The 15,209-nt window shown below is 35.5% G+C and overlaps 2 protein-coding genes across 8 annotated transcripts; both read left to right on the plus strand.

Moving 5' to 3' along the window:
- The first annotated feature begins 1,153 nt into the window (after positions 1 to 1,153).
- Positions 1,154 to 4,193, plus strand: LOC116109281 (RHOMBOID-like protein 4). Its single transcript, XM_031395511.1, has 6 exons — positions 1,154 to 1,791; positions 1,929 to 2,092; positions 2,512 to 2,675; positions 2,788 to 3,044; positions 3,472 to 3,598; positions 3,896 to 4,193. Exons 1-6 carry the CDS (start codon positions 1,457 to 1,459, stop codon positions 4,016 to 4,018), a joined length of 1,170 nt encoding a protein of 389 aa, XP_031251371.1. The 5' UTR covers positions 1,154 to 1,456; the 3' UTR covers positions 4,019 to 4,193.
- A 2,482-nt stretch (positions 4,194 to 6,675) lies between these two features.
- On the plus strand, positions 6,676 to 14,457 carry LOC116109293 (ribonuclease II, chloroplastic/mitochondrial). 7 transcript variants are annotated; one of them, XM_031395531.1, is made up of 18 exons: positions 6,676 to 6,997; positions 8,331 to 8,487; positions 8,620 to 8,733; positions 8,817 to 8,894; positions 8,960 to 9,091; positions 9,353 to 9,574; positions 9,788 to 9,970; positions 10,405 to 10,467; positions 10,579 to 10,685; positions 10,794 to 10,943; positions 11,564 to 11,723; positions 11,991 to 12,386; positions 12,853 to 13,077; positions 13,164 to 13,348; positions 13,439 to 13,756; positions 13,888 to 14,042; positions 14,113 to 14,178; positions 14,312 to 14,456. In XM_031395531.1, exons 1-14 carry the CDS (start codon positions 6,729 to 6,731, stop codon positions 13,284 to 13,286), a joined length of 2,379 nt encoding a protein of 792 aa, XP_031251391.1. In that variant the 5' UTR covers positions 6,676 to 6,728; the 3' UTR covers positions 13,287 to 13,348; positions 13,439 to 13,756; positions 13,888 to 14,042; positions 14,113 to 14,178; positions 14,312 to 14,456. The 7 variants fall into 7 exon arrangements, with proteins under 7 accessions (XP_031251391.1, XP_031251389.1, XP_031251388.1 ...); XM_031395529.1 differs by having other exon boundaries at positions 13,888 to 14,178; positions 14,312 to 14,457; XM_031395528.1 differs by lacking the exon at positions 14,312 to 14,456 and having other exon boundaries at positions 14,113 to 14,296.
- The last annotated feature ends 752 nt before the right edge of the window (positions 14,458 to 15,209 follow it).

Genomic DNA, 15,209 nt, shown 5'->3' on the forward strand with positions numbered 1-15,209 from the left:
AGACAAGTTAAACCGGTTCAACTAATCAACCCGAGACTCGACCATTTTGTCAGATTTCACCCAGAGCAAGGTTTTAAAACCTTACTATATAGTCAGTGGCGGATCTAGCCACATGGCCCACCCTCAATTTTTTTTTTTTATATTAATATGTATAATTTATATATTTTGGCCCACCCTAACAAAAATATTAATGGACAAAAATAGTAATGTATAATAAATTTTTATTTTGGCCTACCCTAAAAGAAATTATTGGATCTGCTACTGTATATAGTAGTTACAAAAATAACATAAATCTTTTTATTATTAATTTTTTGTGTTAAAATAAATGGTAAAAGAGCAATTAGATAAATTTTCATAAACCTATCATATTATAAATTCTAACTTTACACTAATAATTATTAAGAGAAGAAAGATTTTTGTTATTTATAAAATCTCAAAGAAGCTTTTATTATTTAATTAAACCTCGGGTAAAGTGAACCCTTAATTTTATCCAAATGGTATTTTCTTGCATAAAGAAATATTTTTGATGTAGTCGGAAGAAAGACCAATTAAATCACAGTCAAAATAGTGACTAATTTATAACATTATATTTCAACATATAATGGGTCAAGTGGGCATTGAAAATCATGGGGGCCATCATCAAATTTAAATAAAATAGTAATGCAAAGAGATGAAGTGGTTCTCGCTGTCGTCGTGATAACTTTATCTATAAATTCCTGTCATGCACATGCACAGGCAGCCAGCGGTCGCCGCAACGTGCTTCTGATCGAGCATATGCTTCATCCCCTTCTTATTTACCGCATCAATTGTTTTTTATTTTTTATGACAAATTGTCGTCTGGATGACTCGGTCTACTATTTAGAACATTCTAATTTGGAGCCTGCTGTTTTGATGTAGCAGGAAACAGTTTGACCGTTGAATAATTAGCCTGACTTCTAAATTCAAATGCTTAATTAAATAAAAATTATACTGGATACTTTAAACAGATGGATCTGTAGAAACACATGATTGAGATAGCCTACCCACCCATATAATAAACAAATAGAATAGGGAGATAATAACAATGATGATGAGTGTTGATTTAATGAGATTTTGAATGACTTTTCTTTGCATTTAAAATTTCTTATTTTATGAATTCAAGGATTATTTACAAATAAAGTATTCGCAACTTCCATGACTAAGCAAACAAATTACATGAAAAGAAGAAAAGAGAAATTGTTGGGTTAGGAATTAAAGATTGGAGTAGGTTTTTTGATGACATATTTTACGTGTTAATGTAAGTTGCCTTATTCTGACATTCAATTCAAGTTGGTAGGCTGCTGACTTACCGCCACTGTTTCTGACCCTCTTCAAGGCTTTACATTAGGATTTCAGAGACCAATTCATCTTCCTATATGTTGCAGTCATTTTGATCAAAATCTGCCAAATTGTGTTCCCACTTCCCAGTTGAGTTTCAATGGCGACGAAAGAGAAAGATCCTCCATCAGGAGCCCAGATCAGGGCCAATTCCAGGCAGGCCAACGGCAATGTTATACACCCAGTAGATATAGAGACACAGAAGCCTCAAGTGTCTACCCCAACTCCAGTTGTTTATAAAGAAATCAAGCATTTCAAGAAATGGTTTCCTTGGTTAATTCCTTGTTTTGTGTTGGCTAATATTATCATGTTTGTCATCACTATGTACGTCAACAACTGTCCCAAGAACTCTGTCTCTTGCATTGCTACATTTCTCGGTAGATTCTCGTTCCAACCCTTTAAGGAGAATCCTCTTCTTGGCCCCTCCTCGATCGCGTAAGTACTTATGAGTATGAATTTACCAGAAATTAAACTGAGATGTATGTTCTTTTAGTTTAGTTTTCGTTCATTTGATGATTAATTTGTGGGTGTTTTGGTAAAGAAAGTTTGATGTGTTTTATTGCTGTGTTTAGGCTGCAGAAGATGGGAGCTTTAGATGTTGGGAAAGTGATTGACCAGGACCAGGGTTGGCGCCTCATCACTTGCAATTGGTTACATGGAGGAGTTTTCCATATACTGGCAAATATGTTGAGTCTTTTAGTTATTGGAATTCGGCTTGAGCAAGAATTTGGGTTTGGTATGTATTTCAATTTCAAACAAATATGCATATTTCTTCTGGGTTATCATGAGGTAGTTGAAATTTTAAGATATAAAGACTATAAGTGGCACTACCAACTAATTTCTGCAAAGTTATGCTCTGTATGCAACTTAAAATTTTGGCATCAGGATCTTTTACTAGTTAAATATGCATCATGACCATGTTGACTTAATTTTCCAGTGACATTCTGAAGAATCGCTATATACATGTCAGCAGACTTCTATTTGATAGTTTTCTGTCCATTCTTGCAACAAGCTTGCTTGCTATAATTGATAAACTTGCTATGAGTCTTGCGATCAGGCATTTGTATGTGATTTTGAGTATATGACTCACTGTAAGTTGTCTTGGTTTACCATCAGTCTTGCTGCTGATTGAGAGTATTACTTGTTTATATACAGTGCGGATTGGTTTGCTATATGTCATCTCTGGATTTGGTGGGAGCTTACTATCAGCTCTTTTCCTCCAGTCAAATATCTCGGTTGGTGCATCTGGTGCACTTTTTGGGTTACTTGGAGGCATGCTTTCAGAACTCATCACTAATTGGACAATGTATGATAACAAGGTACTTATTGAAATGCTTTCTATTGAACTATGGATTTCCAAAATGAATGTCCCTACAGTAAGTTACATTGTTGGCCTCTTTAATCACCTTTTAACTCTTGTGGTATGTTCAGATTGCAGCATTTGTGACTCTTGTGGTCATCGTCGCTGTCAATTTAGCCATGGGAATCCTCCCTCATGTTGACAACTTTGCTCATATTGGAGGATTTGCTACCGGGTTTCTTCTTGGGTTTGTGTTTCTTATCCGCCCGCAGCTCGGATGGGTTACACAAAGATACGCTCCTCCTGGATATTCAGCTTCATCTAGCCATAAATTCAAGATGTATCAATGCGTTCTTTGGATTGTTTCTCTAATCCTCGTAATTGTGGGGTAAGCTTTAGAAATCTCTTTTTCATTTCTAAGCATATTGTCTTACAGTTATCGAGAAACAAAATTAAAACTCGGTGGCACAACTTCATTCTCTTATTTCTTCATTGATGTGCTTGTTTGGCTGATTTGACCATCCCTGTTCTTATAACCTTGAGATTTAAGTTAAGGAACTGTCAACTTACCACTCATGCTAACTTTTTTCCTTGTCTGTGCCTTGAGATTTTCCATGATACTATATGCAAATTTCTCCGCTTGATCAGTCATATAATCTTCTACACAAGGCTGTCATGTGAACTTCAACACTGTTGTTGAGGACCCAGTATTTTATTTAATCACCACAGGAATTCGGCTGTTTTTAACAGCATACTCGGCATTGTAGAATTTAGTTTTGAATTACTAACCTTTTTTTTTTTTTTTGACTTTGCAGCTTAACTGTTGGCCTGGTTATGCTTCTCCGAGGAGTTGATGCAAATGACTCTTGTTCCTGGTGTCATTACTTGTCTTGTGTCCCTACATCGAAATGGAGCTGCAAGACAGAGCCTGCATACTGCTTGGTAACTATACTAATACTCTCTTTTAATTTGTTGTTGTTTACAAGCTGATAAATAATGTTCACTAAAAGAATCTTGAGTGCTCTCCTTCCACTTTTAGTCAATGCATTAGCATTACATTGTATCCACTTTCATGATCAGTTGGTTACAGCTCTGCAATTCTTCATGATTCAAATGTTTTTCAAGTCAGCAGGCTATTCTTTCATGGTTCATATACCATTGTGCATTTGGCAAATTCAGCCTCCTGATTGAAATTACCTTATGATGTGTTTGATGGGTGTAAATATTTGATTATTGCAGTCCAGCCAAGTGGGGAGCCAGCTAAATGTAACATGTTCGAGTAATGGAAAATCGGGTGTTTACATGTTGTCAAATCCAAGCACTACTGAGATCCAGGGATTATGCACTGAGCTTTGCAGTTGATTTATGTTAAATACAGGAGGGGTGGAAATTGGCATTAGCCGCTTAGATGTATAAAATAAACTCTTGGTAGTTTGTTACACATGTTTAAATCTCCTTTTAATTTTGTGTAAATTGACCTTCATAATGTTAACAATAGTTGATTGGTTGCTTGATTTACTAAATAGATGTTTTACATGTAAAAGTGATTTTAGAATCTTGCATATATTTTTCCCCTTCTGCAAACTGTGTTCAAACAGAGGCTTCATTATTCTCCACCCTACAATCGTCACAATGGCTTTGAGCTGCAATGCATTGCATTTCAACTATTTGACACATCAATATGACATGTGAAACTCAAGCCACAAATCAAAAAGAAAAGTCATTAACCCTTTTAGTAGTTTTATGGCCGTGTTTATTTTATTATTTTGAGTAGGTTATTATTACGAGGATAGAATTTGAAAATTAACAAAAACACCTCCTAAGTTTGTTATGGATCTGGCAAAAAAATGCCAGATATGTGCACAATGGGCTAGATCCAGCCAGTTGTGAGCTGTTACGGCGATTTCCAACCACTCTTTGGTAGTGTTGGTCGGCTGTCGGCATTTAATGCGTGAGTGGGGGTGTTTTTGTTAATTTTTAATGTTTTATTATAAGGGGTATTTAGCTAAATTAACAAACCTAGGGGGTTTAAAATAGTTGAATAGAATATGATTGAATTTTGAGAATAAGGAAACAAATATGTATATTGGGTAGGATAGTAATAGAATAGGGGAACAAACGCAACTAAATTATTCAACTAATGAAATTTTAAATTGTCAACAACAATAAAGGTAAGCTTTTGACTTTTATTTTATTTATTTAATTTGGATGACCAAAGGTGTCTAGGCCAGCTTACGCATACCTCAACTAATCTCCCGAGACCCTACAACTACCGGCCGGATAAAAGCTCTAATGGCTACCCCTATTAGTACCCAAAGATGGATTTGAACTTAAGACCTTGTTGTAACATGAGAACCAAAAACAGAACACAAAAATGCAGTATTCGAATCCAAGCCAAGGCCGCAAATTTACAGCAATAATCAGATATAATGAAAAAGACAAGAAAATAAAGAACACCAGATATATAGTGGTTCAGTAATATGAAAGATTACCTACATCCACTCTTCAGGGCAAAAGAAATAGAATCCATTATGAGAAAAATGAGAAACCTTACAGACATTAGGCTCACCCCCTTTACACAAGGTACAACCCGATAAAAACCCCTCTGATTTACACCCGTACACCCAGATGCTCTCACTTCTCATACATACATCAAATAGGCAGAAATTAGAGGCCATTTATACAACAAACAAAAGGGAAACAAATAGGACAGCTAAGACCTACCATCACCGTTTGATTCCATCGACGTTCTTTGGATTTCTAGCACAGCATATTCCAACCGTTTTCTCTCTCTGTTAACCAAGAGAGAATGATCGAGAATAAGCTGCGCATAACCTAAATCAGATTAGGTTTATTGAAGATACTAGAAAGACTGAAATGCCCCTTAAGTCAATAGAAATTAACATTGACCACCCAAGGTAAAAGTTGACTTCCACGTGTGTGAATATCAAGTGTCACATCACAACAAACCTCTTGAGTAATACACCTAAAAGTTTCTATCAAACCACTTAGTTATCCAAGAGTCCCTAAAATGGTGACTTCTGACCACCCCCTGGCAGTGGTGGCCGGCTACCGGCATTTAATGGGTGGGTGGGGATATTTTTGTTAATTTTCAATGTTTTTATTGTAAGGAGTGTTTAGCTAAATTAACAAACCTAAGCGGTTTAATAATAGTTGAATAAAATATGATTGGATTTTGAGAATAAATAAACAAATATGTATATTAGATAGGATAGGGAAACAAACACAACTAATTTATTAATTTATTCAACTAATGAAATTTCAATTTGTCAACAACAATAAAGGTAAGCTTTTGACTTTTATATTATTTATTTATTTTGGATGACTGAAAGTGTTCGGACCAACTTACGCACACCTCAACTAATCCCTTCAGACCTTATAACCATCGATCAGATAAAAGCGCTAGTGGCTCCTTTTATTAGCATCAAATGAGAGATTTGAACCTAAGATTTCTTGAGTAATACACTTAAAAATCCCTATCAAACTACTCAGTCATCCAAGAGTTCCTAAAATGGGTGAAATTTTAGGTGAAGCATTTAAGAAAACTATTTAAATTAAAAAAATTAATGTTAAGAAATTTCATCCCATCTTAAAGATAAATATAATATCAAATTTTACCCAAATATCTTGTATTCAAGTCCCATCAAGTGACCACCTATTACATTTATGATTTATCTGATTCATTGAACTTATAGAATATTCAATAAACTCTAAGAATTAATCGAGGTGGGTGCAAACTGCTTCGGACCACCCGATCACTAAATTTCGTAAACTATTTCATTCTTTAAAAGGAAGAATCGGGTTGGGTTAAGTCAGTTGAGCCCATCTCGATCAGTAGGCCCAGTAGAAGAAGGTCCAAGCCCATATAATGCCACGTGGATTGTTGTCAGGGTTCGACTTCACGCACTCAAACCAAATCCTCACCGGATATTTTTCCATTTCTTGTCCAGAAACACTCAACTCTCTTCGTTTTTATTTTTTGCCTCTCTATGTATCCTTGCTCTTCCCTTACTTTATGAACTCTAATTTCAGTTTTTCCTTCATTTAACGGATGATTATGGCCGTTAGAGTGGTTAACACTTGTTCCATCGTTCGGTCCACTACTTCTCCTCCTGTCGCTGCGTTTCAATGCCGATTTTACCATTTCCGGACCTTGCAGCTTCGCTGTCACTCCAAATCAGGGTTCCGGTTCCCGATATTTTCGTCCGAGCAACAGTTTCTTAGCCATGCCGGTTTTCGCAGCTGTTCCGTTCATAGTCTTGTTGACAGTGTCATGAAAGAGCTCAAAACCATGCGTAAACGCAAAAGAGTTTCCGCCAAGTAAGCTTTATCTTTTGTTGAAATATATAAATTTTTTGAATTGTGAACTATTACTTTGTATTATTATTCTCAAGGTATGGAATTTGAGTTTGGAAGTGAATTGCTTGTAGCTTTAGTGGGAGAATTGTATAAGATAATATGACTTCAATTGAGCAACTTTTGTGGCTCCATTTTAGTTCAAAATGTAGAAAATAGTCCTTGGAAGTAATGGATTCTTCAATCAAATATGAAATTAGTGAATTCAGAAGTGACAGTTTCTTTGCCACGTTGCTTATATGAAAAGGATATCATCCAGAGGTGTTAGTGGATGATTTTCAATAACGCAAAAAAAATTATTATTCGGAAAAATAAATGTATTCAAGGATTAGAGAGATATATAGTGGGGTAAGGAGAGAAACATTCAGAAATTGAGAGAATGTGAGTTCAGAAGATGTGTAAATTGAAAGGCACTGAATTTAAAGTAGTAGTTAAATAAAATAAAAAATTAAAAAAAAGTCCAAAATCTTATCCAGAGACTACAACTTATCTGTGTAGAAATAGAGGGGGTGATACAACATACATATAAAAAATAGCTTTGCACGACAAAGTTGAAAGCTGAGTTTTAACAAGATTATTAAATTGTTTCTCTTGTTAATGAAGACTAAAAGTCGTTTGAAAATGATAAATTGAATATGTATGAACATGGTTTGGTACATTGAGGACCATCTTTCTTTGTTTGATTTAGTTTGTAAATTTTATTAACTAACGTGAATGACTATTACTTAAAAGTTGTTATAAATATCACAACAATAATGATTAAGAGAGTATAATAGAAAATGCTGATGAGATTTGAAGTTAATGAAATTTACTAGGAAATATTTTCAATATGTTGGATGGCTTTGATATGGTTGAGATTTGACAATGATTAAATTATTAAATTCATAAGCTATTTTTTCTCCAAAAATGGTGGCTCCGCTTTCCTCTGCCACTGCTAACATGGCTTCTTCTTTCTAATAAAGGAACAATATATAACTAGATAGAAGCATATATAATTACCAGGATCATTCTGTATCTTTTCTGTCTTGACAAGTGATTTAGTTGAGAGACAAATTTTCTTTTTCTTAGTCTCAAAGAAATATCTTTCCTGCCAGTCGTCAAGATAAAGTAATTCAACCAAACTAATCTTTCTAAGGGCTAAAGCACTAGTCTCGAATCAGAACAGCATATAAAAAAACTTCTTCTGACTTTTGCTTCCCTTCATACTGTCTTGGTATTCATAGTTAAGTGTGCTTATGTGTGTATTTATTCATTTATTGTGTTTTGCATTGCGAATTTAATGTGATAGTTATTCCAGGGTGGGTTTGTCAGGTGGAGAGCTTCTTGTAAAGAAGCTTGAAAACCAGGTACTGCAGAAAGGGTTACTGCTGGAGTTCAAGAAAGATTCTGACCGAATATTGCTGGCAGTTGCACAGAGACCTGATGGGAAAAAGAACTGGATGGTGTCTGATCAGGTTCTAGTAGAAACACCTAATGCGGCATGTTCAATAGGTTGCTAGGTGTTGAAAACTATTGTTTATTTCCTTAATATGAACAGCTGTGGAGTTTTCAGTTGAGTGTTATTGTTTCTTGACCTTCTTATGCAGAATGGTGTCTCGTGCTCCATTAAACCACAACAAATTACATTTATCGTCCCAGGTGTTGAAAACTTTGATCATTCGGAGATTTCACAATTTCTGCAGAAAGCTCAGGATAACTTGGTTTGTTTTTCTTGCATACTGAAGATGGCAACTATTGTGTGTTTTCCAATCTGGTTGGTAAGTTTGTAGTTGTTCTGGTGCAGGATCCAGCACTTCTTGAGTTTGCTTGGGTTGAGCTTCTTGAAAAGAATAAGTCAGTCACTGCTGAAGAACTAGCGGAGGTACTGTCTTTTATTGCTAGAAATCTGTCTTTTTGCTCCTTTAATGATCATACCTTACTCAGCAGATGACTTTTGGAAGTGCGGAGCCTCTTGAAAGCTATTGTGCCCATCTTCTGCTTTCAAAAGATGAAATCTATTTCAGTGTGCTTGCAACTAAAGGTTCTCGCTCAATTTATGCACCTCGATCTACTGCACAGGTACAATTCATATGGTAGATGTTCCTCATGTGTTGTGCACACTGAAATAGTTTTCTCCTCTACTGTGTTGTTTGCTAGATACAATATGTTGAAACCAGATTTGCCTTCAAGTTAATGATGTTTTATGACTTATTGATGATAGTCTGGCATATACCAGAAGTTTATGAAGCTCAACCTCTTGGCTGAGCAGTGATTAATATCTTAATGCTCTGATTGCCTCTATCCATTCAATGATTGCATCCCATTCCTTTGAAAAACTAGGTAGAAGAACTTTTACGTAGGAAGCTTGCAAAGGAGGCTGCAGAGAAAGAACTTCAGGAGTTTGTGCAACAGCTTATGTCTGCTAAGGCAATGCCTGCTCATGCTAAACCTCTCAAATCTTCGTGGAAGGTTGAAGAGAAAGTCCAATACAAAATTGAGTCTCTTGAAGCATATGCTATCGATGCATGCAAAGATGATGATCAAAAGAAAACTGCCGGGATTGTAACTTGTCTAACTTGACTGTATTTTTGTTTGATGTGCGAATAATTGTGCTTGCTGGATGTTAAGATAAACTTGTCTCTATGCAATCTCAAAAGTTTCTGTTTCAGAACAAAAAAAAAAAAAAAAAAAAAATTTAATTTGTTCATGTGATCTGTGCATATCAACAGCATTTTTTATTTCTTTATATTCAAATTAGCATATTTTTCTTGTCAGATCCTTAAGGCAATGGGACTAGCAAAAACAGCATCCTCAGCAGTAAACCTCCTCATAGATATTGGGTATTTTCCTGTACATGTCAATCTGGAAGTTTTGAAGTTCAACATTCACACTGATCATTCTGAAGAGATTATATCAGCTGCTGAAAGTGTTCTGGTAGATTCACCTGATGAAGACGAGGTAAACAATAAAGCTCTTGATTTTGAAATACCTATCCAATTAGATACTCTTAGATCCTAAGAATAATTATCTACTGAAAGACATCTAAGATGTCGTGGAGTGCTGTGATGTCCTTTCTGCAAATTCTGACCTTTCACTCCCCAAGAAAGGAAAAACATAACTTATTTAAAAAAATTATCTTGCCAGAAGAAGAAAAAGGAAAACATCGGAATATTTTTTATCGGGAAAGATCCTGCAGTTAAATTGAGTGTGGGGTCGTTAGAAGACATGTGAAATGGCTTTTGAAAATGTTTCCTATAAGTTGGATACCATTGAGACAGTAAATCACCCCTCAATGCGGCAAGTGACATTTGATATGAAATTATTGCTTTTTTTTTTTATGACATCCACTGAAGTCTTGTTGCTTATGCTTTTTTGTTGTTCTTCATGTTCAGCTTAATAGGAAAGATCTTACTCATCTAAAAGTTTATGCCATTGATGTTGATGAAGCCGATGAGGTATTTGTTATTCAAAGTTTTTCTGCTTAAAGTTCCTTGGTGACCTTGAATATTTGTTCCTTCAAATTGTTAGTCTCTAATCTTTAATTGCTTGTGGTGTAAAATATGTAGCTCGATGATGCTCTGAGTGCAACAAGGTTGCAGGATGGCCGGATTAAAGTGTATATACATGTTGCTGATCCAACTAGATATGTTCAGCCTGGGAGTATGTTGGACAAGTATCTTTCGAAATTCTATAGAGCATTTTTCTTATAAAAATTCCATATTGCAATCCTAGTACAACTTTTTCTGCTATATTAATTATTTTATACATTTTATGATTGTAGGGATGCAATGAGAAGAGGAACTTCTGTTTTCTTGCCCACTGCCACTTATCCCATGTTTCCAGATAAACTTGCCATGCAGGGAATGAGTTTGAAACAAGGAGAGGTTTGCAATGCTGTGACAGTATCTGTTGTTCTGCATTCTGATGGCGGGTAAATTTCAAATTTTATTGATCTCTATTTTTTTTTTTTTTAATTGTGTACTTGCTCTGTTTGTTTGTAAATTCAACATGGATATGATGGACTGGGTGTGACAATCTGAAGGCAACTTTTTCCCACCCGGAAAGTTTTTTTTACTATTTATTGTTAGTAAGAAATGAAGACTTTTTTGGGAAGTTTGGACGTCCTATGACCTACAAGCCCTTGCTATATTAATGGGCTTTGAAGTGATTGATTATGTTTCTGATATTTCTTAGGTAGTTCTATATTATTGCATGAGTGATCGTCAAATCAAAGTACGACCTCATTCTACTTTCATCTGAAAAAAAAATTTTTGTTTAGAATACTGGATGAACCCTTTCTAGATGTTCTTTATTTATTTGCTATTGTGATTGGTAACTATGGTGTGTGATAATTCATAATATTTGGCTATCTCAAACTTTGGTGAAGTGTATTCCCTTAAGATGTGATACGGTGCAGATCATTCCTGTTATGATTATGGATACTCTCTTTGATTATAGACTATTTTATGCATGTATATAATAGCTGCAAGTCTTGTAAGGATGATATTTGTATTAATGAAGACAATTTTGCACCCGATATGGGTAACACAGCATTGCAGAGTACTCCGTGGAAAACTCAATCATTAAACCAACCTACATGCTGACCTATGAAAGTGCAACTGAACTGCTCCATCTAAATCTAGAGGAGGAGAGGGAACTCAGGCTCCTATCAGAGGCAGCAGCTCTCCGGTTACAATGGCGTCGCAGACAGGTTGGGCTTGATTTATATTTCACAGTAGACTCCGAAGTAGGCAAATTTTACTTTGAGTTCCAACAACTTGGTTTTATTTTTCTGTGATTATTTCTCTTTGAATGAATGGCACTTTGTGATGACACATTTTTTCAAAAACAATGATGAAAACAGAGAGAAGCATGCATACTGTTAGTCACAGTTTACATACTCTATAATTTAAGGAACATATATGCATTGTGTTTTCCCAAAAAATTCCCTTGCATTGATTATCTGTTGATTTTGCAGGGTGCAGTTGATACTGTCACATTAGAAACTCGTATAAAGGTTTCCAATCCTGAAGATCCAGAACCATTAATTAATCTATATGTCGAAGACCAGGCTCATCCTGCAATGCGACTTGTTTCTGAGATGATGATTCTCTGTGGGGAAACTATAGCCACTTATGGTTCATGCAATAACATTCCTTTACCCTACAGAGGACAGCCTCAATCAAATATCGATGTGTCGGCATTTGCACATCTTCCAGAAGGGCCTGTCCGGAGCTCTGCCATTGTTAAAATAATGCGAGCTGCTGAAATTGATTTCAGGAAACCAATACGACACGGAGTTCTGGGGCTTCCTGGTTATGTTCAGTTCACATCTCCTATTCGTAGGTATTTGGACCTACTTGCTCATTATCAGGTTAGTTTCTTCTGATCTTCTGAACGGTCATTGGTGATAATGGATTGCAGGCCTTATAGATTCTTGACTGTTCTACAAGAACTTCAACTGTGTTGTACTCAACCTGTTTACTTGATTAGCTTGTTTCCTGGATTATGGACCCTACACAAAGTGCTGAATGTACTTCACATTACAGCATCTTTCTTCTTTCAAGCATACCAAAATCATACATTGTTTATGCATGTTGGCTAGTTATGCATTTGCCTTGTTTATTAGTGTTTTTTATCAAAAAAGAAGACAAAACTAGTGGTACTTCAATAATTGTGACCGTCATGGTTGATTTTCAAATGCTTACCCACCCCCACGACCAAAAAAGAAGAGAACAGCGTGTCCTAGTTTGGTGAATTAATATATAAAGCTAAGACGAGAGCAGAAAATGGACCTGATCCATTCTGTGAAACTTAAGACGTGTATTATGTTTGTGTAGGTCAAAGCATTTCTTAGAGGCGAATCTCCTCCTCTCTCTTGTGGCCAACTTGAAGGGATGGCATCTATAGTGAATATGCATACTAGAGTGGCAAGGAGGCTCAGCAGCAGTAGTCTTCGGTATTGGATAATAGAATTTCTGAGAAGGCAACCAAAAGATAAACGGTACAGTGCTTTGGTCCTTAGATTTATCAAAGATCGGACTGCAGCCTTACTATTGGTTGAGGTAAGCATTTAATGGTTACTAAGTTACTGATTTGACACCTTGTGATGTATTAGCCAGTTAAACTTTAAGTTGATACATCTGTTTAGGTGGGATTTCAAGCATCTGCATCGGTGTCTGTGGGAACACAAATTGGGGATGAGATAGAAGTTCAGGTGGAAGAAGCCCATCCACGAGATGATGTTGTTTATCTGAAGGAGGCTATTAGGTAGTGGAAAGAGATTCTTGTGGAATAGTTTGTTATGGAGAAGGTTGAAAATACTGCTTTTGATGGGTAAGCAGTGTTCCTTTGTCTACACTCATTTGACAAATCTAGTCTTAATATTGATTTTGTTAGAATAACTAGAATTTATCTATCTTGCAGTTTATTCATTGTCTTGTGACAACACAATTTTGTTGAGCCATGAAGTTTTCCGGAGTCCCATTCATTGAAACTAGTCAAATGACATCTGTGGGAAGATGTATCAATGAGCATCAATTATTCGTTAGAAGACTTACTTCCCAGGCTGTATCTATCTCAAGCTTACACTGTTTCAGATTGCTCAATGTCCAACCATGCAATGGAAAGCTTGCCGCGTCGTTTGTTTGCAAGTGTTATGGAGATTATGTCAATATTTGGTTGATATGGGTTGGTACTGCATCATCTGAAACAGAAAGATATTAATCGGCAGTCTTGTTTTTGGTATAGAGAAGTAACAAAATGAATTGTAATTTTAAATTATGAAAAAAATTATAATGCAGCAGTTTTACCTTTTCTTATAAGATTGTTTTGGTAATAGGTTCTAATTTTCACTTCATGAATTGAAAGTGCAGAATATGAACCCTTATCTTCATATTTTTCACACTATGATTTGGAAACTGAGATAAAGGTTTTGGCCTTGAAGGCTATTGGGCTGGTGGAGCAAATTTTTTCTTCGTGAAAAAGAAGATGGATGATTCTGTGGTTTGACGGAAGCATCATTCGCATGGTAAAATCTGATGGCTTTAAACTAAAAGACAGTTTGAATTGTCGATTTGCAATGTCTATAAATTTTACAGGATGATGATGATGGTAGTTGCCGACAAAAGCATATTGAGACATGCATTAATACACATCACGTAAAGGTACTGACCATATCTTAGATACGCAAACTCAGAATCTCTGATTTTGTTTATCTACGGAGAGACAAGCATATTTATCTTTTCTTTGCTGCCTAACTTGATGTTATATTTCTTTTTTAACTCTTTTCAATACTAGGAAGAAAGAAATGGAAAATGGCATTGGTGATTTGTGATATTATAAAGGTATTATGTCAACCCGTACCATCAATCAATTTATGGTAAAAATTGATGAAAGATCAAATATTCATAGATGAGTAGATGCATTAGTTGGTTTTATAAATGGAAACAATTATAAAGCTGTACATGGAGCCACCACTAGGATGTCTGATGGTAAAAAAAAGTAGAACGGAGGTTTTATGAGCTTCTTAGTTTGTGTTCTTTCGGACACTAATAAGGGTCACCACTAGAATCTTTACTTGGTTAGCAGTTTTAGAGTCTCGAAAGATTAGTTGAGGTGCATGCAAGTTAGTCCGGACACCTCAAGTGATTAAAAAAAATAAAAAAAATAGGACAAAGATGGAGCCCAAATGGAAGACTTGGATGGACGGGTCTTCAAGTTAAAACAATTAGACTAGAACAACTTGAATAGAATAAGGTAAAACTACATGGAGCATCCATGAACGTCAATAGACAATAATTGATATGTTCATGTACTGAATAAATAGTTACATGTATCATAATGTATCCCATCTATATGTTGAAAAGAATCAGTGGATCGAAAATCCAATTTTGTTGAGAAGGAAATAAAAAAATAAAAAACCATTTCAGAGGAGCTTCTAGGTCTTGCCTTAATCAGTCAGCTTGATGTAATATATGTTCACATATATATATAAAGGCTGAACGACTTACGCATACCCAAGATTTGTTGAAACGACAAATAGGTACCTTCCGTCATGTTCTGTTAGTGATTTTCGTTTGATAATAGTGAAAAGACTAAAATGCCCTTAAAAGTTTAAAATTTTAGTTTTTTATAAATTTAAAAATTTCTAAAAAACCCCATAGGTTTGCTAATTTGACTAAATACCCCAATATAT

Source organism: Pistacia vera, unplaced genomic scaffold, assembly GCF_008641045.1.
Source record: "Pistacia vera cultivar Batoury unplaced genomic scaffold, PisVer_v2 Contig577, whole genome shotgun sequence".
In the NCBI taxonomy this organism is placed as follows: Eukaryota; Viridiplantae; Streptophyta; class Magnoliopsida; order Sapindales; family Anacardiaceae; genus Pistacia; species Pistacia vera.